We start from the raw sequence: 26,844 nt of genomic DNA, 5'->3' as shown, positions 1-26,844 counted from the left end.
ATCAAATACATTCTATGCTGTTTACCTGTACACACACACATACACACACACACACACACACACACAGTGTATCTGTGCGTGTGCACTGTGGTTCTTTCACTCAGGCTATTGAGTCCATTGCAAACAAAACTTGTCAACATATAACCTCTTATTCCCCGTTTACTCCAGATGAAACCCTGCAAATAGTGATTTCTAGTCACCTGACAACCAGCCCCCTTTGACCTTCACCTCCTTTCTTCTCCAGACCATCTTATTCTGCACTTCAGTCATCAACACATTCCTGACCACTGGCTGCATCCCCTCTGACTTCAAGATGGCCAGAGTCACTCCCCTCTTCGAGAAAGCACCCTCTGATATTGAGCGCTACAGACCGGTAAACCTGCTGTCTTTTCTGAAACAACTGAAGATGCTCTGAACAGCTCTAAAGAATTGTGCCAAAAAACCCAACCATTATCATTATAGACCCAGATCACATTGTCAGCACTAGTACAATCTTAGAAAAAAGGGTTCCAAAAAGCATCTTTGGATTTTACGGTAGAACACTGATGACCAGAATAACTGGGATTTTTTCCCATTCTGATTCCATGTAGAATCCTTTGGGTGAAAGTTTCTATATGGAACCAAAAGGGATTTACATGAAATCCAAAAGAGTTCTAGAAATGGCCCTCCAATGGAGACCGCCACAGAGGCCTTTTTGGCTCAAGATAGTAATTTTTTGTACTAGTAAGAATGTAATCATAGTATTTACCTAAATATTTACACTGAGTGAATTTTCACTTGTGTGGCTGTCTGTATGTGTGAGTGGGTAGGAGTGTATTTTATGTTCACTTTCTGTGTAGGTGATTCTGTGTAGGTGGTCAGACAGGTCAAGTGTTCAGCAGGCTTGCAGAAAGAAACTGTCTCAGAGACATGCCTTGAGGTTGTTTCAAACGTAATCAAATATACATCAAATATAGTCGCTTGCCAGCCAGCAGACAGAATCAAACTCTTCCATGCTATGTGATTCTTTTTGTTTCAATCCAGCACATTGATTGCAATTATCATGTAAAATGCTCTGTACGGCAACGTCATTAGGTGACCTACAGTATATCCACAAGGCTTAAGTACAAGGCCCTACGCTTAGGTATCGTCCACGTCTGACTAACAGCGGGAAAATGAACAGTGCGTAGATGGGGTGTGGAGCGTCTGCCATATTGCTGCAGGCTTTCATTAGGCATCACTTTGGATAGATTCTCTGCAAGAGAACATGTATCCAGTGAGAACCCAGACCATCTTTGCCACTCGTTATCCATGTGAGGTGAAGAAAAATTACTCACCATTCTGGAGGGGAGTTAAGACAATTACAAACCTTTTCTATTCCTTTTTGTATCCTTAATGGATTCCTGGACCTTGTATTTACTGTGTTGTATGCATCGCACAGCACTGAGTCCTTGGGATGTTTCATGGTGACACTGAATGCTGTAGCGCAGGCTTTCGGCAGGATCTGGGGATTCTCCATTTCTACAAGGTCTTTGGTTGGAATATATTGCATTTCAATTGATTTTGTGATCCACACATTCCCTAATAAAACCAGACTCCTGATCTGTATTCCTGTGTCCATCTTCTCACTGTCCCCGTACTGTAGGAGCAAATGAGTCAAAATCGAATGAATACACATTTACATATTTTTTCCTGGTGTGACCAGGTACTAGGGTGGCAAGATATTGGAAAAAACTGACATTGCGATATTTTATTTTTCTGCGATAATATATTGAGATATGAAAAATCAACCTGATATGGCTATCAACCTGACAGTCTGTATCCTTCATTCTTCTCCAGCCCCATCCTCTACAATTAACATTTATGAAATTTATGAAAATTTTTATATTTCAGAACAGGTTGCTAGGTAATAATATGTAGCAGTAATAGTTTAGCAATAGAAACCGTAGTAAATTAGAATGTGCAATTGGGCATAACTTACTGCAAGATGCAGTCTGTGGCCAATGCACTGCAATCTGTTCAGGGCAGCAGCCACTTGTTCAGGGCAGCAGCCTTCACCATGTTCACGACATTGTCTGTTGTTATACAGACTAGATGACTCTCATCTATAGGCCCCAATCAGCTAAAACTTCTTTCTTCCCTGTTGTGATGTTCTCACTTGTAAGATCTTCTGGAAAAATGCAGTTTGCAAATAGTGACTTTTCAGGTGGAAGTCCTCATTAATAAAGTGTACGGTCAGACTTATGTAGGGCTCCGTTGTCCAGCTCAAACACAAGTCTGTTGTTGCTGTACGAGAAATGCAAGACACAAGTTGAAACCGAGCTGTCACAAGTGGAATATTATACAGCAACAACAGACTTGTGGTCCAGCCGGACAACAGAGCAGTGGCGGCTGCTGGTCTTTCAAAGAGGGGAAGCTCATTTTCGGCCTACATTATAACCATCTGATGGTCTTCATTTGTAGTGACACTTGGGGTCTTTGGGGTCTTTTGGATCCCAGACAATAACATTTAATTTTGTAACAGAACCATTTAAAAAAAAAAGATTTTACAAATATAATTTTACTCTGTTTATTAATGGCTTCGCTAAAATCAGGTCGACAATATTAGCACTGTCTGCCATCGTGTGCAGTTTCACCTGCGTACGACACTAGTCTAGCCTACTACTGTATATGAATGAATGAACTATCTAAAAAAAAATTATAATTTTAATAATTGTGTGAAATGTATGATGCAAATAGGCTAGCAATTTCACCAAACAAATATTGCAGCAGTTTGTCTTTCGAGAAATCTGCGATAGGACTGAGTGTGAAATAGCTTCAGTGACTTCTTATAGTACAGACCACTGTCAGTCAAAAGGAGATGCAGTTTGACAGATCGTCAGATCCTCCAATCATCACGCGGATGCCCGGAGTCCGGGCCAGCCCACTCCTCATTCACCCCCAGGGACGCTGGGCAGGACATAAGCTCAGCATTTATCCAATCACGTCTACTTTCGGAGCACTGAAACAAACTGTTCTAAGCAGCCCCATTGAAGTCAGTGGACGCTCTGCTTCATCAGGGAAATGCACTGTGACGCTGCAGGTGTGTATGAGAAGAAAATCGAGTCAGCCGACCTGTAGCTGATTCTGAACTAACAAGTTTTAGAGATTAACGTGTTTTAACGCCCTACATAAGTCTGACCATATACTTTATTAATGAGGACTTCCACCTGAAAAGTCGCTGTTTGCAAACTGCTTTTTTCCCAGAGGATCATACAAGTGAAAACATTGCAACAGGGATGAGAGAAGCTTTAGCTGATTGGGGCCTAGATGAGAGTCGTCTAGTCTGTATAACAACAGACAATGCTGTGAACATGGTGAAGACTGCACCTAAACAAGTGGACCAGATTGCAGTGTTTTGGCCACAGACTTCATCTTGCAGTTTGTAAGTTACAGTGGGGCAAAAAAGTATTTAGTCAGCCACCAATTGTGTAGGTTCTCCCACTTAAGAAGATGAGAGAGGCCTGTAATTTTCATCATAGGTACACTTCAACTATGAGAGACAAAATGAGAAAGAAAAATCTAGAAAATCACATTGTAGGATTTCTAATGAATTTATTGTTAAATTCCTCTGTAAAATAAGTATTTGGTCACCTACAAACAAGCAAGATTTCTGGCTCTCACAGACCTGTAACTTCTTCTTTAAGAGACTCCTCTATCCTCCACTCGTTACCTGTATTAATGTGTTTGGAGGAGAAAGAATGCTGAGTTGCATCCAAAGAACACCATACCTACTGTGAAGCATGGAGGTGGAAACATCATGCTTTGGGGCTGTTTTTTTGCAAAGGGACCAGGACGACTGATCCGTGTAAAGGAAAGAATGAATGGGGCCATGTATTGTATCATTCTGAGTGAAAACCTCCTTCCATCAGCAAGGGCATTGAAGATGAAACGTGGCTGGGTCTTTCAGCATGACAATGATCCCAAACACACCGCCCGAAGGAGTGGCTTAGTAAGAAGCATTTCAAGGTCCTGGAGTGGCCTAGCCTTGTGAAGACTAACAGAAAACGTTTGACCTCTGTCATTGCCAACAAACGGTATATAACAAAGTATTGAGATTAACTTTTGTTATTGACCAAATACTTATTTTCCACCATAATTTACCAATAAATTCATTAAAAATCATTTTCTTCATTTTTTCCCTCATTTTGTCTCTCATAGTTGAAGTGTACCTATGATGAAAATTACAGGCCTCTCTCATCTTTTTAAGTGGGAGAACTTGCACAATTGGTGGCTGACTAAATACTTTTTTGCCCCACTGTATGCCCAATTGCACATTCTGTTTTACTACTGTTGCTATTGCTATAGTATACTGTTACATATTATTACTCAGCAACCTATTCTGAAATATAAACATTTTCAGAAGTTTCATACATTTTAATTGTAGAGGATGGGGCTGGGGAAGAATGAAGGATACAGACTGTCAGGTTGATAGCCAAAGCTCTTTCTGAAAACCTCTGTTTTTTCATATCGCAATATATATCGCAGAAAAACTAAATATCGCAATGTCAGTTATTTCCAATATCGTGCAACCCTAGGGTACACACACCGCACAAACACACACACACTCACTCCCTTTATGACCACTAGAGTGCTGTGCTGTATTACAGATAGAAATGAGGCTCCTTATCTATCCATAGAGCCTTGCAGCTAGACCAAACTCAGTGAGAACGGCCTGTATTCTGTGGAACGTGCTATTCCGGGGTTTCAAATTATACTACATTAAGACGATGCCTCTAGTCGTGGATGGCACAAAACTCTTCAGAACTTTGCTGATGCTTGGGGTTCTTTTTAATTACCTGCCTCATGTCAGTGTATGTACTCTGACTTGTGTATAAGCTTCTCAGTGCCAGTTAGTATACAAGTCTTATTTATTGCACTATATTACCTGGACTATTGAACAGGGACTGGGATTAGCTCCCTCAATTTACAGTAGGACCATCGCCACCGATTTGGTAAAGACCTGGGAAAATCAATGTCCATGTTAATTACTTGTTGTGATTCTACCATGGTACAGTACTTTTAAGTACTGGTATTTTAATGTTTCTTTGTTAAGCATGATAATCTGTATGGGAGGAATGCAAAAACGGAATCTGCTTCAAATCAACGGTTACACGTCAGATGCTTTGTAAACATCCAGTTTGGACTAACAATGACATGTTTACTGACTGCCTCAACAATGCTGGTGAGGTCCAGTGCAAAAAAAAAAAGAGTTCAAATGGGTCAGTACAAATGGACTGAACAAATAGTCTGTGTAGCCACTGAGTGATCATCTTAAGGCTTGGGGGTAGAAGCTGTAGCGATACGTTCTATACATAACACACTGGTACTGTTTTCTGTGCCTGCCATGCTTCACCACAATTAATGCCTCATTTGTCTTGCAACTGAGAAAAAGTTTTTGGATTGTGCTCATGCTGAAAGAAAAGTTTCAATGTCAGTGTCAGCCATAAAAATCACTGGTCTGTAGAGCTCTATTGTTAACAGGGTAATTAAACAGAAATGTGTATATCAACTGTGGGTTTGGTCTGGTGCTCTGCTGTTGGTGTGGATTCACAGAGGAGGAACTAAGAATGAGAGGAGAGAAGATCAGAGAGGAGTAAAGTAGGGGTGGAGAAGAGAAGGAGATGAGAGAGGAGAAAGAAGAGCCAATCTGGAACTAAGGGAGGAGATCACAGAGATGAGAGGATAGGAGGGATGGAGAGTGGGGGGGGAGGGGCGGATGGGAAATGGGATGGAGAAGAGAACTGAGAGGAGAGGGAGGACGAAAGTGAGTGAGAGGGGGTAGGAGAGTGGGGGGTGGAGACGAGGGATTGGAGGGGGGTGGAGAGGAGAGAGGGAATTAAGGGGAGAGGAAAGGTGGCTGAACCTCCGTCTCACCCAGCATTCTGCCCATGTGGACACCAGGGAAACAGCCACACCAAAGACTCACCAGGGAAACAGCCGCTTCAGAGAAACAGCCACACCAGAGACACACCAGGGAAACATCCACACCAAAACACACCAGGGAAACAGCCACTTCAGATAAACAGCCACACCAGGGAAACAGCCACACCAGGGAAACAGCCACACCAAAGTCACACCAGGGAAACAGCCACACCAGAGATACACCAGGGAAACAGCCACACCAGAGATACACCAGGGAAACAGCCACACCAGAGATACACCAGGGAAACAGCCACACCAGAGATACACCAGGGAAACAGCCACACCAGAGATACACCAGGGAAACAGCCACACCAAAGTCATACCAGGGAAACAGCCACACCAAAGTCACACCAGGGAAACAGCCACACCAAAGTCACACCAGGGAAACAGCCACACCAAAGTCACACCAGGGAAACAGCCACACCAAAGACACACCAGGGAAACAGCCACACCAGGGAAACAGCCACACCAGAGAAACAGCCACACAAGAGAAACAGCCACACCAAAGTCGCACCAGGGAAACAGACACATCAGAGAAACAGCCACACCAAAGACACACCAGGGAAACAGCAAGACCAGAGACTCACCAGGGAAACAGTCCGACCAGAGACACTCCAGGGAAACAGCCACACCAGAGACATGCCAGGGAAACAGCCACACCAAAGACACAACCAGGAGACAACCACACCTGAGAAACAGCCACACCAGAGACACCAGGGAAACAGTCCCACAGGAGACAAACCATGGAAACCTTGGACAGCCACATTCTTAGCATCCAAAGCTCCTCAGTCATCATACGACTAGATATCTGATGATGCTGACCAATAAGACATGCCAACATTGATGTGTTGTTTTCTTGTGCTGTTTCACACAAACAAGGTGTTGTTTCACTGCAGCCCATAAATGCTCACAGCCAAAGAAGGACATTGTTATTCCAGGAAATCAGAAAATAAGACATGTTAACTACTAATAGCATCATATTTTTAGGGGCTAAGTGTTGGCTGAACATGAAGTAATTGTGTTTACGTTGACAAAGATAGGTGGTAGGCTGTACTCTACATTCTCACAAGCACAGGTATATGGACAGTATTTCAGCTTGGATGGAGATGTTTTTTGCATTTCAATGCAGCCAGCCAGGGTGAGTGGTTATGCAATTAGAATCCCCTTGGCACCTACAGTATGTTATTCAAATGCGGTTAGAATGAGCATGGTCATTATTTGTATTTGGTATTTGACTTGAATGGAGCCATAGACACAATATTCCAGTGAAATAATATCCTGTCCCCTTTTGCTCTGGATCACCATGCAGATAAATGTATTTGGGTCCATCTGTTGCCCAGTTATATTGATTTGGACAAAAAGAAAATCGCCTTTTCATGAAGGTCCTGTTTCCATTAGGACGGGTACCGATAGTTCTTCTCTACGCATTTTGCATTTAGATTTGACTTGCTTACATTTTGGGGCAAAAAAAAAAAGTTCAGTGGATCATAAAATATATAGGTCCCTTCAAGACACACCTACAACGTACAAACACACCCAGACACACCTACAACGTACAGACGATATTGTAAACATTTCCCTAATGGTAACATTATGCATTGGAGCTGGGTTTGCAAACTTATGGATCTCCCAAAGTAATTGTTACCTCAATCTTCTAGCAATTATCTTATTAACTGCTTCCTCTTTTCTCTTTACAAGGCAAGAGATGGCCATTATCATGAGATGGTGTCAATGTAAATTATGTAAGAAAAATGTATTATGACAATAACTAGGTTTAAATTATTGTTCACATTTTGATGATTGGCTCCTTTAATACTGTATGTCAAGAGGCCTTTGAAATAGAATTGTTTGCACCCAAGCAGAATACTTTTTGGTATTATTTAAACTTGTGGCGATATCTGTTATACCTGATTAATTCAACTAACTTTATTAGTTTGTGCTGTTGTGGCTTTCTGGTTAGTGATGCAGTACCTTATTAAATGCAAATTGCTTTAGTTGATACATTGAAATATCACTGAATATTCGCAGCAGTTAATACCAGACTTTCAGTTACCTGGAGAGCCTCTTTCTAATTACTGATTTATTAATAACCTATTTAAATTATTTACAGTAATGGACAGCCTTGTCATTGTTTTGCATACAAAGCAGTTGATTGCAAGTACCAGTTTGAAACTGCTATCCTTCATTTTAACAACAATCAAGCTGTATTTATACATGGTGTTATGAAAACAATGACTGACCATCCAAAATTTCTATACAAAATTGTGGCTGCAAAGTATTTCTTTACATTTTCATTGTTTGCTGTACTAATTATTATAGTACAAATGTATAAGTTTTGGGGTCTGGTTTGGCTAGAGTAGTGGAAATAACCTCATAAGTTATATTCTTCCAGAATCAGTGGGTGTTAATGTGTCCAAAAAGTAAAAAAATTTAAAGTGCATTCTTAAAATATTCATACCCATCACTGTTTCCACATTTTGTTGCGTGAGTATTATTCAAATATTATATTTTATTTTTTACGTGACAGTCAAGGCAACACAGCCAGTCTTGGGTGTTTCCTTACTGGCCCAGCCAGAGTCTGGACTTGAACCTGATTGAAAATTTCTGCGGAGACCTGAAAATGGCTGTGCAGCAACATTCCGTGTCCAACCTGACAGAGCTAGAGAGGACCTGCAGAGAAGAATAGGAGAAACGCCTTAAATACAGATGTCCCAGGCTTGTACCGTCATACCCAAAAAGGCTATAATTGCTGCAAGAGGTGCTGAGTGAAGGGGTCTGAATCCTTAGGGAAATGTGATGTCTAAGAACCTGTTTTTGCTTGGTCATTGTGGGGTAGTTTGTGTAGATTGATTACGAAAAAATAAATAATGCTGCATCGTCACAAAATGTGGAAAAAGTGAAGGGGTCTGAATACTTTGAATGTAAAAACAAAAAATCCCTCCTGCAATATTAAATGTGTCAATGAGCAGTAATAAAGACCATGATTTCTGCAATTATACCCCTTTTAAGGGTATTATAGAGTTGTTAATATTTCCAGAGGAAATGTTTCTTTAGGGAGAATGGAATTTAATGTCTCTATATTCCCCACAACAATATAACATGTAGTTTCTTTAGAGTCATGTTGCCCTTTCAGTTATCAACACGGAGCCACACACTTAAAGTCCACTGTATTTGTTTCTCTGACACCGCTCTGGCATTTTGATCTCTCTCCTCCTGTCTTCCTGAGTGTAATGTTCACATATGATTGTTTTGTTTTGTGGCACCTCTAAATGTGATTTTCAAACGTAGATAATTTAAGTGTTTTCTGGGTCCCAGGGTATGCCTGCAACACCCGGCTAATCCAAAGCAGTTCACTACTGAACAGTCTCAAGGTGGCTACATTTTTAATGACTTTTGGTTTTTAATTGAACGTGCTGAGACATTCTCAAAGCCCCGGAGAGGCTGGATATGAGTTTCAGAATGTGGAGCAAAGCGTGCAAAGTCTGTTTTATTCTGTCTATTTTATGAAATTATAATATAGTTTATTTAATACCCATTGATACACCATCTCCAATTAAGATCATCTTCTATAAACAAAGATATGATAACCGTGATAATGGTGATATATTAGGTTAATAAGGTGACATAGCTTTTAGCATCTCACACTTCTGAGAGTGGGTCGGAGGCTTTGTATTTCACATCAAACCACACATGACATAAACTGGATTTTTCAGAGAGCTCAAACTCCTAGTTCTGGTCCAATGGTTTCCTGCCATTAAAGAGTCTTCTGTGCACTTCGGAGCATTACGGTGGCCTGTGACTGGAAGGCTCAGCCAGCACAACTGGAAGCCTGAATTGATCAATTAATAAAACAAACAGTGGAGGCTTCTATGAGGATGGCTGCTTTTAATTTTCTGCCCATATCAACCTCTGTGAAGCTTTTCGATCTTTCTGTAGTCTCTCATGTTGGCTGCTTAGCACGAGCCCCTCCAGAGAAAATCTGTTGTCTGTCTCGTCTGTCCCAGCGCCTGGGGAAGTGGCTGAGGGGGATTTCTTCAGAAGACGAGAAAACCTATTAATTACCAATGTGGTCTTAGAATGGGGATAAAGCAGCAGGTAAATGAGATTCAGAGGGAACAGCTGCAGCTCCTCATCTCTTGTGCCTCGCTATTCTTAGAGACTAAAACGCTGCAGGGATGGCAGGCTCAAGACCAGCCACACTAAAGGGCTAGTTTAGGATTTTGGCAATGTCTGCCCTTTGTCAGCAAATTGTGCTGCTGTGTGCTCTTCCAAAACAAAATTGCCGGTTTTAATGCAACTGTAGTTGTATGACTTGAGTCATTTATAAAACAGAAATAGAGACTTTAATAGTTTTTTTCATCCTCAAATTTTAATTAATTGCAAAAACCGTCCCATAACATTGTTTTTTTAAGGGTGAATTTTGTACATTAAATTACTAAATGTTGTTATATATTTCTGAACTCTTAAAAAATTTGCTCTAAATGGCTGTTGAGTTTCCCATTAAATGAATACTACAATGGCACTGCTTGGTTTTCAGGAACCATGGAGAAATATTGGTATTGGAATGTTTTTATTTGTTCAACAAATACTCTTATGGGGTGATTTACTGCCTCAAACTTTTATTAAGTAACCTACATTTTAATTGTAGGCATATGAACAGTACTGTAAACACATTATTTTACATATATTTTACATTTTGTGATATCAGTCTTACAAGAATACCAGCCATACAGCTCTGGAAATAATAAACCAGGCAAGCCTAGTTCAGCAGGCTGCAATAGGAAATGTTCCTACCTCGAGTTTCAAACCCAGATTGCCCATGTGAAAGGCTGTGTCATTAACCACTGCACCATGGAGCTGTACATTTGCCTGCTGTCAGTATAACCTCTTGTCTCTATTGTGAACAAATCCTCTTTTGCCACTGCATCGCATCGCATCATCTTCCGCTTCATCCGGGGCCGGGTCGCGGGGGCAGCAGTCTAAGCAGGGATGCCCAGACTTCCCTCTCCCCAGACACTTCCTCCAGCTCTTCCGGGGGGACACCGAGGCGTTCCCAGGCCAGCCGGGAGACATAGTCCCTCCAGCGTGTCCTAGGTCTTCCCCGGGGTCTCTTCCCGGTGGGACGGGACCGGAACACCTTCCCAGGAAGGCGTTCCGGAGGCATCCGAAACAGATGCCCAAGCCACCTCAGCTGACCCCTCTCGATGTGGAGGAGCAGCGGCTCTACTCTGAGCTCCTCCCGGGTGACCGAGCTTCTCACCCTATCTCTAAGGGATCGCCCAGCCACCCTGCGGAGAAAGCTCATTTCGGCCGCCTGTATCCGGGATCTTGTCCTTTCGGTCATGACCCAAAGCTCATGACCATAGGTGAGAGTAGGAACGTAGATTGACCGGTAAATCGAGAGCTTCGCCTTGCGGCTCAGCTCTTTCTTCACCACGACAGACCGATACATCGACCGCATTACTGCAGAAGCTGCACCGATCCGTCTGTCAATCTCCCGTTCCATCCTTCCCTCACTCGTGAACAGGACCCCTAGATACTTAAACTCCTCCACTTGAGGCAGGCACTCTCCACCAACCTGAAGTGGGCAAGCCACCCTTTTCCGACTGAGGACCATGGCCTCGGATTGGGAGGTACTGATTTTCATCCCCACCGCTTCACACTCGGCTGCAAACCGTCCAAGTGCATGCTGAAGGTCCTGGCTTGAAGGGGCCAACACGACAACATCATCCGCAAAGAGCAGAGACGAAATCGTGTGGTCCCCAAACCTGACACCCTCCGGCCCCTGGCTGCGCCTAGAAATTCTGTCCATAAAAATTACGAACAGAACCGGTGACAAAGGGCAGCCCTGCCGGAGTCCAACATGCACAGGGAACAAGTCTGACTTACTGCCGGCAATGCGGACCAAGCTCCTGCTTCGGTCGTACAGGGACCTGACAGCCCTTAGCAAAGGACCCAGGACCCCATATTCCCGAAGCACCCTCCACAGGATGCCACTTTTGCCACTGGCCGTTTTAATAGTTAATTGGCCATTCGTGAATGACATTGATACAGTAAAACTGACTGAGTTTACCTCCCCCACAAATAGCAGCTACATATTGTGTTTGCCACTGGCCGTTTTAACAACCTATTAGCCAGTAATAAGCTTAAGAATAGTCATAAGAATTGAGCAATTGCTAGCGAGTCTGCCAAAGCTATTTCATTTCATGGCATAAGAACATATTTTTTTCTTTCATGGCAAAACAACATACTTAAGTCTTTTCATTCGTGAATTACATTTATACAATAACTATCAATAAAGGCGACAATAACTAACTTTTTAATCAAGTGAAAAGACGAGAGAATTGTGGAATCTACCCGAAATAATGAATATATGTTGCTTTCAATAGATTCAAACTTAGGTCTTCCACGTGAGAGGCACTGTCTTTAACCACGATGCCACGGCATTACACGTTTCAGTAGTCGCTAGACTCCATTGAGGCTTGTGTTAAAATGATTAACGTTTCTTATTAAGTTTATCTCCACCACAAATATCGTCTATGAACTGTATTGCTTTTGCCACTGGCTGTTTTAACAGCTTGTTAGCCAGTAATGGGCATACTAGTATCTACTAACTTCCTAGGAATAATCATAAGAATTGTGCAATTTCTAGCGAGACTGAAGATGAACTATTCTATGCTAGAAACAGTTGCAATATAACTGTTTACAGTTTCAGCCAGCAAAGTTTTCGTCAATACAGACTAATTCATAATGTACACTTCGCTTCGCCCGCGAGGTGATGAGGTGATACAAACTCTGGACCTATAGTTCATAAGCCAGCTTCTCTAACCACTACACTATTTTACAGTCAGTCAGTCAAATCGCTTCACCATAACAGCTCAGCTGGATGGCTCAGATGTTTATTGTATGCTGCATTATCTTTCCCATAAAATATATAAGAAAAATTGACAAAAATCTAAAATGTATGGTTTATACCGAGACAAAAAATAAAATCTTCCCTCAATTCATATTCCAAATGATCATCTTGTTCCATTCCTATCTTTCATTCCTTCAGAATTTACTTTTCCCAATCACATTTACTTCCACGCCAAAGTCTGTCTGTATTCTGATACTATTCAGGCCTATCAGTGTCTTGACATTTACTCATCATTACTGTGTGAATGTTCTCAGACCATTCAGGTATTTCCTTTTTGAGGAAATAATGGGCTCAATACTTTACAGTGACACCACAACGCCATTGTAGGCGGACCTCCTTAAATTCATACATCAATCCCGTCGCCTCTGTTTGATGATTAGGCAGCATTTTGTGAAGACTGAGTACAGGTGTGGTGACGGGTCTGTGATTCTGCCTCAGTGTTATTTACTGCAGTGGGAGGCACACAAATATATTATACACATCTTGGAAAAGGTCATGCAGGGAGATGGAGAGCAGCAGTAAATTGCCTCTCCATCACATTATCTGCCTTTCATGTTACCAAGTCGGTCATATAGGCTCTTTGTGAAGGCATGCCTTTGACTGAACGCGAGCTCTTTGCCTAGTTTACATGAATCTTCCTTTGGTTCATTTACATTGTTAAATAACAGGATTGTTCCAGCTTCAAAATAGGACAGTTGTTCAAATTATTAATTAACCAGGGAAACTTTGCAAACACAAGCATGATAGATTTGCTTTCGAATTGACTCTTGATCAACTAAACTATAAGGCCTATTCAGTCAGTGATGATGTGCTATATATTGTGATTTACAACCTCTAAATCTTAATTTAAATCGGTCTTACGGGTTTTGAGGTCCCGTGGTTTTCCATGTGTGTTTGTAAATGAATGCTCAAGAAAACGACAACGCAACCTAATGGGTAAGTGGTGGACTTTCTACCTAATACATTGAATGAGCACCATGCATTTTCTTATGTGATTAATATCATATAGCTCTCATGTGTGTGGTTAACAATTCTTGGATCCAGACTGAAATGAAAAGTGCCATGTGTTTTACCAAGACATGTAATCCTAAAGAAGAATGTCTCTTTTCTCTTTTACTCTCCTTGTTAGTGATCCACAGCCAGAGCCTGTGGGTTACAAACGGAGAATGGCACACACTGTCAACCATGGTGACCTTCCATGGTACCAGTGCAAATGCAGATCATGGAGCACATCTCCATCTGCATGATGCAGAACTCCCACTGCAACTGAATGCTAATGGAAGACCATGCTCATCCACAGAGCAATGCCACTCCCACTGGAACTGAATGCTAATGGAAGACCATGCTCATCCACAGAGCAATGCCACTCCCACTGGAACTGAATGCTAATGGAAGACCATGCTCATCCACAGAGCAATGCCACTCCCACTGGAACTGAATGCTAACGGAAGACCATGCTCATCCACAGAGAAATGCCACTCCCACTGGAACTGAATGCTAACGGAAGACAATGCTCATCCACAGAGCAATGCCACTCCCATTGGAACTGAATGCTAACGGAAGACCATGCTCATCCACAGAGAAATGCTACTCCCACTGGAACTGAATGCTAACGGAAGACAATGCTCATCCACAGAGCAATGCCACTCCCACTGGAACTGAATGCTAACGGAAGACAATGCTCATCCACAGAGCAATGCCACTCCCACTGGAACTGAATGCTAACGGAAGACCATGCTCATCCACAGAGCAATGCCACTCCCACTGGAACTGAATGCTAACGGAAGACCATGCTCATCCACAGAGAAATGCCACTCCCACTGGAACTGAATGCTAACAGAAGACAATGCTCATCCACAGAGCAATGCCACTCCCACTGGAACTGAATGCTAACGGAAGACCATGCTCATCCACAGAGAAATGCCACTCCCACTGGAACTGAATGCTAACGGAAGACAATGCTCATCCACAGAGCAATGCCAATCCCACTGGAACAGAATGCTAACGGAAGACCATGCTCATCCACAGAGCAATGCCACTCCCACTGGAACTGAATGCTAACGGAAGACCATGCTCATCCACAGAGAAATGCCACTCCCACTGGAACTGAATGCTAACGGAAGACAATGCTCATCCACAGAGCAATGCCACTCCCACTGGAATGTCGATCCACTTCATCGGTTTCAGAACATGTCATGCATACGGAAACTTCAAAACAGCTTGACAGCCGAATAGACTATGATCAACTGACAATGCTGGACTTTTTACAGTTACCTAAAATACCAAATTTCATACGTATCCATGCAGGATTTCCATACGTGAGCTCGTTGAATAAGCGCAACATTTTGCATTGGGGTAGTGGGACATTTGTGTTCCTCAGCACAGCAAGCTTACCACCACTCTGAATGTTAATTCCGCTGTAGCACTACATTAAATTAACAACAGCGGATGCAGTTTAAATGGGAGTGCAGTGCCTGTCATTGGTCACAAAGGCATCAGGACATCTGTGTGTGTGTCTGTCAGTGTCTGCTGGCCCGCTCAAATGCTTGTGTGTAAATGTTTGATGGGGCTGTTGTGGGTTATGCTGTGGTGGTCCTCTGTGGTGTTTGCTTTACATCCGAGTCTGTTTTGAAAGATTCCTAGCTAAGCGAGAAGCGTAGTCGAAGGTTGTGTTTCCTCAAGTGTACTTAGTGTCCAGGGCTTGTCTGGCAGCGGGAGCATAAATCTGTCAGTTTAATGTGTTCACTGAGCAGGAACATTATGTTTGACTTCACCTGGTCTTATCTGCCCCTTGGTAGTATCCTTCTTGTGCTCTGATTTACTTCCTTCTGAAAGGCGTTCACATAATTATATTATTCAAATAGAGACTGGACACAGGATGTATATGTATTCTCACTTGGCACATCTTTAATGGTAGAGAGTACTGTTTCTTCCTGTGAGCTACTTTACTGCTATTTCTACAAAGGAATGTCATTTCCCCCAGAAAACCTGCAGAAGCCCTTTTTCTATTCAATGTTACGAGGAGACATTACAATCCAAGTTTTATTACCTCTGTATCTAATAGCCCCTTTCTGCAATGAGAATGTTTGAACTACTGTATGAATGAAAATATTTGACACAAATTATATATATATATTTTCATTTGTTGTTATTTGTATCACTGCATATTCCTTGTGTTTCTCTTTTTTGGGCATTGATGTAAGCATCTGGGTAAATGTTTTAGACTATTTAAATCTTAAGTTATTGTACAACCCCATTTCCAAAAAAGTATGCTGTATGCCTGCAACACGTTACAATGAAGTTGGGACAGAGGCAACAAAAGTAACTGGAAAAGTAATAAATACTGGAAAAGTAATAAAAATTTTGGATGGCCGTGATCTTTGGGCCCTCAGGTGGCGCTGCATTAAAACAGACACAATTCTGTAGTGGAAATCACTGCATGGGCTCAGGAACACTTCCAAAAACCACTGTCTGTGAACACAGTACGTCGCTGCATCCACAAATGCAAGTTAAAACTCTACCATGTAGAGTTTACCAAGAAGAAACTTCTACCAAGAAGAAACCATATATAAACAAGATCCAGAACCACTGCCGTCTTCTCTGGGCCAGAGCTAATTTAAGATTGACTGAGACATGTTGAAAACCTTCCAGTGGTCTGATGAAAAAAAAAAAGTACGTTATTTTTAGGAATCATGGACATTGCGTCCTTCGGACTAAAGAGGAGAGTAACCATCCTGCTTGTTATCAGCGCACAGTTTAAATACCAGCATCCATGATGGTATGGGTGTGTATTTGTGCACTTGGCATGGGTGATTTCTGTCTCATCTGTCAAGGCACCATTAATGCTGAACAATACAGCTTTTGGAGCAACACATGCTGACATCCAGACAAAGTCTTTTTCAGGGAAGGTCTTGCTTATTTCAGCAAGACAATGCAAACCACATTCTGCACGTATCACAACCGCATAGATCCATAGTAAAAGAGTCCGGGTGCTGAACTGGCCTGCCTGCAGTCCAGACCTGTCACCCATTGAAAACATTTGGCGCATTATGAATCAAGCAATACGACAAAGGAGAGCCTGAACTGTTGAGCAGCTGAAATCCTATATCAAGCTAGATTAGAAAAATGTTTCACCTTTAAAACTACAGCAACTGGTCTCCTCTGTCCCCAAACGCTTACAGAGTATTGTTTAAAGAAGAGATGATGCAACACAGTGGTAAACATGCCCCCTGTCCCACCTTTTTTCAAATGTGTTGCTGGCATCAAATTTAAAATGTGCATGTATTTTTCTAAAAACTAAAACATTTCTCAGTTTCAACATTTGATATGCTGTCTTCGTACTATTTTCAATTAAATGTAGGGATAAATGATTTGCACATCCTCTCATTCTATTTTTATTTTCATTTTACGCAGCGTCCCAACGTTTTTGGAAACAAGGTTGTAGAAGAGATGAACTTCCGCAATTACTAAGGAAATACTAAGTCTCTGTAGGCAAATGAAGGACCCAGAAAAGGTATTGTCAAATACTCAATCAAATAATAAAACATTAATGTACTGTATTTGAATTATGGATGTGTTTGCCACAATGTCTTTTGCTCAGACTTTCCAAATACCTCCTAATTTTTGCTTAATATTGCTTTCCATGGTGTTAATGTTTTAACTGCCAAACCTTCCCTTCAGTCACACATAAGTAGTGAAATCGCTTGTCATTCCAATAGTGAAACGCAAGGCAGTTGAAATTGTCCCACCTTTGCTGTTTTGACCAATAAGTTACTTACTTTAAGCTGGGAAAAGTAGCCTATTGCACTCAAGGATAAAAAGGCAGTCCCAACATAAACAAAACAGAGTAGTAAAGTCATCTCCATTCATTAAAAAGAAACTCACTAAAAGAAAACACAGGGGATTTGAGCGGATTTCTCTGCTATAGCCTACTAGCAATTCAAGAGAACTGTGACAGCCCCCACAGAAACGGTTCATTAATGAGAATGGGTGCATGCTATTTGTTTGAAAAATCTAGCAAGTAGCTATTTAGTTTTGGTTGATAGCAAAAGCTAGCACTACTATAAATACATCTTACATATTAACATATTAACAACTGTAGGTCCGAGAGTCTGAGCAATCCTTTACCACGGTATATTATTTCTTATATTATCTCGATAGACCTTGATTGTGACTTTATAGGGCAGGAAGCCTGTTGTGAATGGCTACCAATGGGGCACTTCCTCTTCAACAACCGCATGCTGCGTATGTGTGAATGAGGGGTTACTGTTTTGAAATGCTGATTGCATATTAGGAGGCTGTTATACTCTGCATTTTATGAGACTGCATATTCTATAATATTAATTAATTCACTCACATTGCAATTGAAAATGCCAACTTGTAATTTTAATTGCAATTACCCAAATGGATAGTGATTACCTGGTTCATTTAGTATAAAAAAGAAAATCTGCCATTGCAACATAACATTTTATAGCGTTCATATTAGATTTCATATTTCAAATACTTTATTCTTCTTTCTGCTGCACTCAGTTATTTTGTGCTTTTGTATTGCTCATGTAGTGGATAAATATTGAGACTGTGGTGCTTTTAAAATTGCACCACAGCTTGTGATATTGAATGAATTATAAAGCAATATGTCAGTGGCCCAGTTTAATAAAGTAGCAGGTCATGACTCCAAGGCTTTTCCTCTGCATGGCCTAGACTTGATTTATCATCGCTGACCTCTGCCAGTGTGAACTAGAATGTTTACCATCACTATCAATGGGAGGTTTCCTTACAGTGAAGAGAGACATGGGTTAATGCAGGATACTTTATTATTGTCTTTGGCCACTATTGCCAGTAGTTTGCCTTCTTGATACACATTCGTGCTTCTCCATTAGTTTTTTGCTGGACCGTGTAAGCGGAGCCAAGAAGAGCGAATGTCATTGACTGACTGACTGACTCTTAAATAGCGTAGTGGTTAGAGATGCGGTCCTGCGTTCGAGACTCATCGCAGTTAAAACAAATTATGCATTAGGATTTGTTCAGGACAGAAAAAAACTTTGCAGGCTACAACCTTAAGTAGCTACATTATAGTAAGCCTAAATTAAAACTGTTGATTGCCACTATTTCTGGGGGATTTTCAAAGTACGCATCCGTGCATGATTTTTGGGGTAATATAGGCTAGATCAAAACCTTTGGGCAGAAAAAGAGTAGGGGTTTCCAGAATTCTCTCGCCTATTCACTTGATGAAAAAGTCAGTTATTGTCAGTTATTGTTGTATCAATGTCATTCATGAATGAAAGAAAAACTAATGTTTTTGTGCCATGAAAGATATTTGGCTGTTCATATTCAGTCTCTCAATGCGAAATATTCAAACTGACATGATGTTAGTGACAAAAACGATCTAATGTTGAGATGCTATACCAACACGGGGCTGAAATATAGTGCCATGATATTGTGGTTAAAGACACATGGGAGACCTGGGTTCAAGTCCAGTGAGTACAACAACATTCTTTGCTTTTAATTGCGGGCCTGCTGAACTAGGCTTGCCTGGTTCCTGTTCTGGTTTTGTTTTACTGGCAGTATATGGTAGAGTGGTAAAGACTTGCCTTTTGCACATTTTTGGGTTAGCTTCTTGAAGACATAAACAACTGCTGGACATTGCAGAGAGACATCATTATTGCCCAAAATACAATTTGTATTTCCCTTTTTTATATATATTTTTCACCCAACATATTCGGACCAAATGTAAAGTGGTATGCCTGTTTACATGCCAAGTATTGATTTAATATGTAGAGTTTATATGTATGGACATAATGTTACGTTTACCCTATGTCATACTTCAGCTGAATTTAGTCTTTACAACAGTGCATAGATTTGACATATAATTTTTAGAAGTCCATAACTATTTATTGATCTTTTGATTTTATTTTGTGATTTACCATTTTACTTACAACCTTGTCTAATCTCAGGACCATTCAACGGGTTTGGAGTGTTGTTGACCATGACATTCTGTTTTTTTCACACTGACCAGTGAAGCCTGGTGGAAGAACGTGTTGAGTCAAGGGAGTCCTTGTTGATGGAACCTCCCCCAATCCCGGCCGTTGCTGGTCAACACGCATTACCCCCTGGAATGTTCTGGCCACACGGCAAGTAGCACTGTCAAGGCTCAAACGTGGTGGACGCATCAGCACTGTGAGGGGGCAACTGCACCACCCAGGAGACTAAGAAAGTGCCTATAAATATATTTTATATATACCCATTCAGAAAGTGGGTCCAAACTTTTTTCTGGTACTATATGCATGTATATACTCACACACACTTCAGTGTAAAACATTAACAGGTGCAAAGTTACCACCAGAGAAATGCTGGAAATTAGGCTCTACGGTTTTACCATTTAATTAGATAATCTTAATGATGTAGGCACAGTCATGAATAATCTATTTCTTTTCCCATCTCATCCGATATACAATAAGATGGCACACGCTGCTATCAGGGAGTGCATCAGTGATGTTTAGTATAGTTTGTAGGCCATGCATATCACCTTTTGCTATCCACCCGCTAATAAAATCTGTCTGTTTGTAATGGATTAGTTTCCCTACAGAAGTGTCAAGAGACCAATACATTAGCATACCATTTGTTGTCACCACAAATCAGGAGGAAATGTTCGAACATGTGCACTGAAGTGGATCCTGGACTTTTATTTCAGAATCAACTTGGTCTCTCCCTTTGGAATCCAAAACTAGAGAGTCTGTATGTCAAAATGTAGACCTATCATCAGAAAGTCTGCCCCCAGTACTCAATAGGTTTACTGAACAGACTGCCTGTTGTCTGTTCCTTCGACCGATTTCTCATTTCAAAACTCAGTTGATGTTTCAATTTGGCATCCCTTGTAGCTTTTTAACAATAACACATTTTTTGTTTGAACAAAAAACATGAATTCCACCTCTGAGTACATTATTATAATTATTATTATTATTGCTTAAATACTTTTTTATTTTGCCCATTGCATATTCGTGTGTCTTAAATAATTTGGTATTAATGACTACTGCAAATCACAGGTAAAATGGTACTGAGTCATAATGTTCTCAGAAGAAGATAATGTGGGGGTGGTTATGGTACTGTAGATGAAATAATTCAGGTGTTAAAGGTTCAAAAGAACTCTATTATAGAAAGTTGTCAGTGGATCTTCAGCTCAGTCACACGCTGAATGTTCTCTGATGATTCACTATGATCACACATGATGCATGATTATTAACATTCCTAAACTCTGTAAGGATTCACTATGATCACACATGATGCATGATTATTAACATTCCTAAACTCTGTAAGGATTCACTATGATCACACATGATGCATGATTATTAACATTCCTAAACTCTGTAAGGATTCACTATGATCACACATGATGCATCATTACTAACATTCCTAAACTCTGTAATGATTCACTATGATCACACATTATGCATCATTATTTACATTCCTAAACTCTGTAAGGATTCACTATGATCACACATGATGCATCATTACTAACATTCCTAAACTCTGTAATGATTCACTATGATCACACATGATGCATGATTATTAGCATTCCTAAACTCTGTAAGGATTCACTATGATCACACATGATGCATCATTACTAACATTCCTAAACTCTGTAATGATTCACTATGATCACACATTATGCATCATTATTAACATTCCTAAACTCTGTAAGGATTCACTATGGTCACACATGATGCATCATTACTAACATTCCTAAACTCTGTAATGATTCACTATGATCACACATTATGCATCATTATTTACATTCCTAAACTCTGTAATGATTCACTATGATCACACATGATGCATGATTATTAACATTCCTAAACTCTGTAAGGATTCACTATGATCACACATGATGCATCATTATTAACATTCCTAAACTCTGTAATGATTCACTATGATCACATATGATGCATCATTATTAACATTCCTAAACTCTGTAATGATTCACTATGATCACACATTATGCATCATTATTTACATTCCTAAACTCTGTAATGATTCACTATGATCACACATGATGCATCATTATTAACATTCCTAAACTCTGTAAGGATTCACTATGATCACACATGATGCATGATTATTAAAATTCCTAAACTCTTTAATGATTCACAAACAAAATTGGACATTCAAATATTTGCATATAACATAACATTTAGAAATTGTCCCCATGTTTTCAGGTTTACAACAGCTAGCAATGGCATCACACAAACAATAATTCAAACCTGCAACAAATATACATAGAAATACAGAAGAATACAAGAGAAATAGCTTATAACAGGGACGAGGTCAGGTGAGTGAATTGAAGACCTGAGACAAAGCTAGCTCAATCAATCAAACTTATTTCATAAAGCCCTTTTTACATCAGAAGACGTCACAAAGTGCTAAAACATATACCCAGCCTAAACCCCCACAAAGGTAGTAATAAAATGTTAAAGCTCACTTGCAGAAAACCTGGGCTCCAGGTCTTGGTCAGTCATATTCTGAATGTGCAAGTGATTGCAAGTGCTTGTTGTCCTATTTCTGTTCAAGCGAATTTGGTAACTGTTTGGTACAGGCTCTTCTTTTCTCAGTTGAACTTAACCTGTGTTACACTTGCACAAACTCATATAGATTGGAAGCATTTCTTGTTCTTGAGCTTGTTCATGTGAATAGGGAAACTAGATGCTATGAGTTCTTGTGTTGAGATACAGACTTCTTCAAATTAGACAATATGTTGTGTATATTCCTCATGCTCAAACCTCGATTCTGAGTTGCGGGCATTGTTTTGGCCTGGATATAAAACTGGCTTATGTGTACACAGAAAGTTATGATGGAGATGGCAGGCAACTGCCCTGGACAGGAAAACAGTTTGTCTGTCCATGGAGCTTGTTTGAACCGGTTCACACTAGATTCCATAGCCGCAAAGTCAGATTTCTCAGCCACATAGTTTACAGCACTAAACCACATTAAACTCTCACATAGAGTAGAGCTTGAGTAAGTTTGTTTGAGTTGACAGTATTTAATGCAAGGACATGCCTTGCCATAATGCCAGGCCGTAAGAGGTTAGGGACAATTCTCTTGTCTGCATAGGAAATTTATCCGGAACACATGTTGGCATCAAACTGATTTCATTTTTAACAACCTTGCTCTTTAGGCTTGAGGCTGGGAAAAACCAAGGCAACAACTGGTGGCCCTGTGCCATCTGTGGTTGAACCTGTCAAGATGACTGAACAGGATAGACAAGTGCACATTGATGAGCCGACGTGTGACTGATGGGTGGCTTGGCTCAAGAATTTACTCAGAGCAGGTTTAGAAATGTCCCAGCAGGAGGAGGAGGAGGCAAGGAGACAGTGGAGGTGTCCCTGGAGACAGTGACACATTTGTGTTAGCCTGACTGGTCCTGGACAGCTTGGGAAGCAGCAGGAAAATGGGCAAAGCAAAATGCTCTACTTCCAGAACAAACAATGTGGTGCCATTCTCCTCTGCAGCTTAGGGGAAGCGAGAGCACTTAGCCAGGGGTGAGGGGAACAGCCAGTGACTCTTCCAACCCCCTGCTCATGGTGGCTAATCTTAGTGGCTGCTTTGACTTGTTCAGCCAAGTGGGGTCTGCCGTCAGTACCACACAATAGTTGGCTTCTGAGCACTTTGATCTTAATCCAAGTTCTGCAAGTGTAATGTAAGCAATTAACTCCGTCCCAGGGTAGATAGTTAGCGGGCCGTTGTTGCCCTTGTGGTAGTCATGGGCCATGCCGGGCAAAGTGAGTGGGGCCGTCTGAAAACTGTGCTACACGATTGAATCAAATTATGATCGAAGCTGCAGTATTGACGTGCAACATTCAAATCACTCGCTGCTTAAATCTGAGTCTTAATTTGACACTACCCTTTATACAGCAGAAACTAAACTGACTTATCAGAGGTGGTCTGCATTCTGACTAATCTGCAGTGTCAGTTGGGCTCATGTTTTGAGGTATTGGGAGAATTCGTTTACCCACATTTCACTTTCAAAACGTTTGGTGATGACTAAAAAGCAGCACAACCAGTTTAGCAGCACCGTTGCTCACTTTGGTAAACAAAACCCAAAAAAAGAGATTAGGGGCTATGTTGGCATGGGGCTACGTTGGCATGACTAGTGAGTTCTTTCTGTCACTGCTCACAGCCCATTTGGTCATCCCTGTCCTTGTCCTCCTGGCTACGCAGCTGATTTTGAGCCAGTGTAACAAAGATTAGGACGTACCGTGTGTTTTGAACCCAGAGGAACTGGGTTAGAGGCCAGTATGGGGCAGTGAAAACTGTCAGGGAGGAAGCAATGCTGTTAGCAACAGCCCATTTGGTGCCAGTTGCACATGCAAAATATTGTTTTGGTGAAGAATGATCATGTACTCTTATGATCTTCACCCAGCACAACCTTCGTAGGTTCCGACCATATTAGAGGTTTTTCCTAGCCACAGATCAGTCTGTATAAATGCGGATGAAAATGGGGCTTTATCAAATGAATTTGATGAACATTTGATTGAATTAAATACTTCATATTTCTTTTTTCATTTTTTTCAGCTCTACTAGATTGACACAGAATTCACCAAACGACTTCACAGCCTTTTTTTTGGATGTGCTTTTTACAATGTTGGATCATTTGCATACGTCTTGATTCATCGTGTCACCTATACCAGATACTCCATGTGTCCCCATTGAGGCTGAGTGACAAGATGAATGTAGGTCATCCCAGTGGGCAGGTACTTCACTCATGGTGATCCCAACAGACACCTCCCTGCAGAGTGGATTATGCACCTCTAATACCACTCTCTAAGAAAGGATGTTAGCATTTGCGCAGCGCACCCTGCACATCGAATGACCGGAGCTGTTTATTTGTAGCACTAAAACATGCGTTGGTTTGTACAGAGCCAAAACAGGACAGTGGTGGTGTGTACCAACAGCATACCTGCTCTCACTGAGGGAAGCATATGTCCCCGCTCAGTGGCCGTTCTAGCTTTTATGACACCCCGGACCAACCCCCCTTGTTTAGCCCCCCATATAAATATATGAATATATACAAAGATAAGATCCAAAAAAAAAAGTAACAAAGACAAATAGAAACAAATTGTAGTATATAAATACATATAAAAAACATATTTAACTATTACACTATTGCTAACACAAAATACACATATACAACTAAATTGCACAAAGCTTAGATGGCTCCTCATCCTGGTCAGTGCCAGAGGGTGCTCAAAAATTTGAAAAATCTGAAGTGCCCCTGAATTTGTCTTGAAATACAGTATAGGAGTCTGACACCCTAAATACATTTGTTGCACAATTAAATATGCATGTCATTATGCACAATTTATCAAACCTTCAGAGCCGGAACCAAATGAACCATACAACCTCTTTGGCTAATTCTAGACACAAGACACCCCAAAAGAGTCAGTATATCACAAAAGATACAAAATGTCAAAGACAGATGTCCTTTAAGTTAGCCTACAGCATTGTAAATTTCCCTTTCTGAGCTCAGGACTTAGTCAATACAATCACAGAAAACATAAGTGTTATCTCCACATATCTCCTTTCTTCTATCTTCGTAAACTGGATTCCTGATGGCTTAGACCTTTGCTTAGCCATTTGGGTTGATTTGGCACTCAAGTATCTATGCATTACCCACCCCTCAGCACTGTCAACTAAGAACTAAACAAATTCAAATATGTCTGTGAAACTATATGTTCACAGTATTATGAATGAATTGTCAATTATCTGGTAGCATTTCGTTGTGTGAATGATTTTACTAATTGAATTAGCAGGCCTACTGTACAAAGTTAGAAGTGTGATATTTGATTGAGTCCCTGCTCCCCCTAACTCCAGTGGGCGGTCCTTCCCATGTCATACTTCTGAGTGAGAGACCTTCCCAGGCAGTAATCTGCCTACCTCACAAACTAGAATCTGGTCGCCCACTCCGACAATGTTAATTGACCCACAGTTCCACACAGTGACATGTTATCATTAACGTGAGGTGCAAATGAGCGACAGAAAAACGATCATGCAAATGTGACCGTTATGAATTTTTGTGTGCAGGCGCCTCGTGCTGCCCCTGGTAAAATGCTACCCTGGACTGCTGCCCATGTCACCCATACCTAAGTCCCTGTTGTTCTCCACCTGGGCCCAGATCTGCTATCCATAGGGTCACTTTTTCTCAATTGGGAGACCACAAAGCTTCGTTGGGAACGGATCTGTTGGTGCAACAGTGTCTTTGATGGATCTGACTGAACACAGAACATGCTGACCTGAACGCATAGAGATTTGTTGTTGTTTTTTGTGGCTCCCCGTTGGCCCAGGGTGGGACATTGCTTCCAATGGCAATGGGAACCGCCATCTCAGGCCCAAATGCAGATTTGGCAGGCAGGATGGAGAGCCAGCGTCTATAACCTGTGGCCCATATGTGAGGGTCTGGGGCAGTGTTGTGCTCTAGATGTGCTGTAGCCCATATGTGAGGGTCTGGGGGAGTGTTGTGCTCTAGATGTGTTGCGAGCCCATAAGGGGGGGTCCGGGGGAGGGTTGGGCTCTAGATGTGCTGTGAGCCCATAAGGGGGGGTCCGGGGGAGGGTTGTGCTGTAGCCCATAAGGGGGGGTCCGGGGGAGGGTTGTGCTGTAGCCCATAAGGGGGGGTCCGGGGGAGGCTTGTGCTCTAGATGTGCTGTGAGCCCATAAGGGGGGGTCCGGGGGAGGGTTGTGCCGTATCCCATAAGGGGGGGTCCGGGGGAGGGTTGTGCTGTAGCCCATAAGGGGGGGTCCGGGGGAGGGTTGTGCTTGTAGCCCATAAGGGGGGGTCCGGGGGAGGGTTGTGCCGTATCCCATAAGGGGGGGTCCGGGGGAGGGTTGTGCTGTAGCCCATAAGGGGGGGTCCGGGGGAGGGTTGTGCTTGTAGCCCATAAGAGGGGGTCCGGGGGAGGGTTGTGCTTGTAGCCCATAAGAGGGGGTCCGGGGGA

At 41.6% G+C, this 26,844-nt stretch overlaps 2 protein-coding genes across 3 annotated transcripts in view; both read left to right on the top strand.

Moving 5' to 3' along the window:
- Nucleotides 1–336: 336 nt before the first annotated feature.
- elfn1a (extracellular leucine-rich repeat and fibronectin type III domain containing 1a) overlaps nt 337–26,844 on the top strand; it is a 185,466-nt gene continuing 158,958 nt past the window's right edge. For both annotated transcript variants that reach the window (XM_029123120.2, XM_010874588.4), the window contains exon 1: nt 337–373. The gene's annotated coding sequence lies outside the window, so the exon portion shown is untranslated. The remainder of the gene's footprint in view (nt 374–26,844) is intronic.
- On the top strand, nt 5,910–6,635 carry LOC117595232 (apidaecins type 73-like). Its single transcript, XM_034295153.1, has one exon. It carries the CDS (start codon nt 5,910–5,912, stop codon nt 6,633–6,635), a length of 726 nt encoding a protein of 241 aa, XP_034151044.1.

This window comes from Esox lucius, chromosome 11 (genome assembly GCF_011004845.1).
Source record: "Esox lucius isolate fEsoLuc1 chromosome 11, fEsoLuc1.pri, whole genome shotgun sequence".
In the NCBI taxonomy this organism is placed as follows: domain Eukaryota; kingdom Metazoa; phylum Chordata; class Actinopteri; order Esociformes; family Esocidae; genus Esox; species Esox lucius.
Note: the sequence above shows the minus strand (reverse complement) of the source record. Positions and strands in the feature narration are given on the sequence as shown.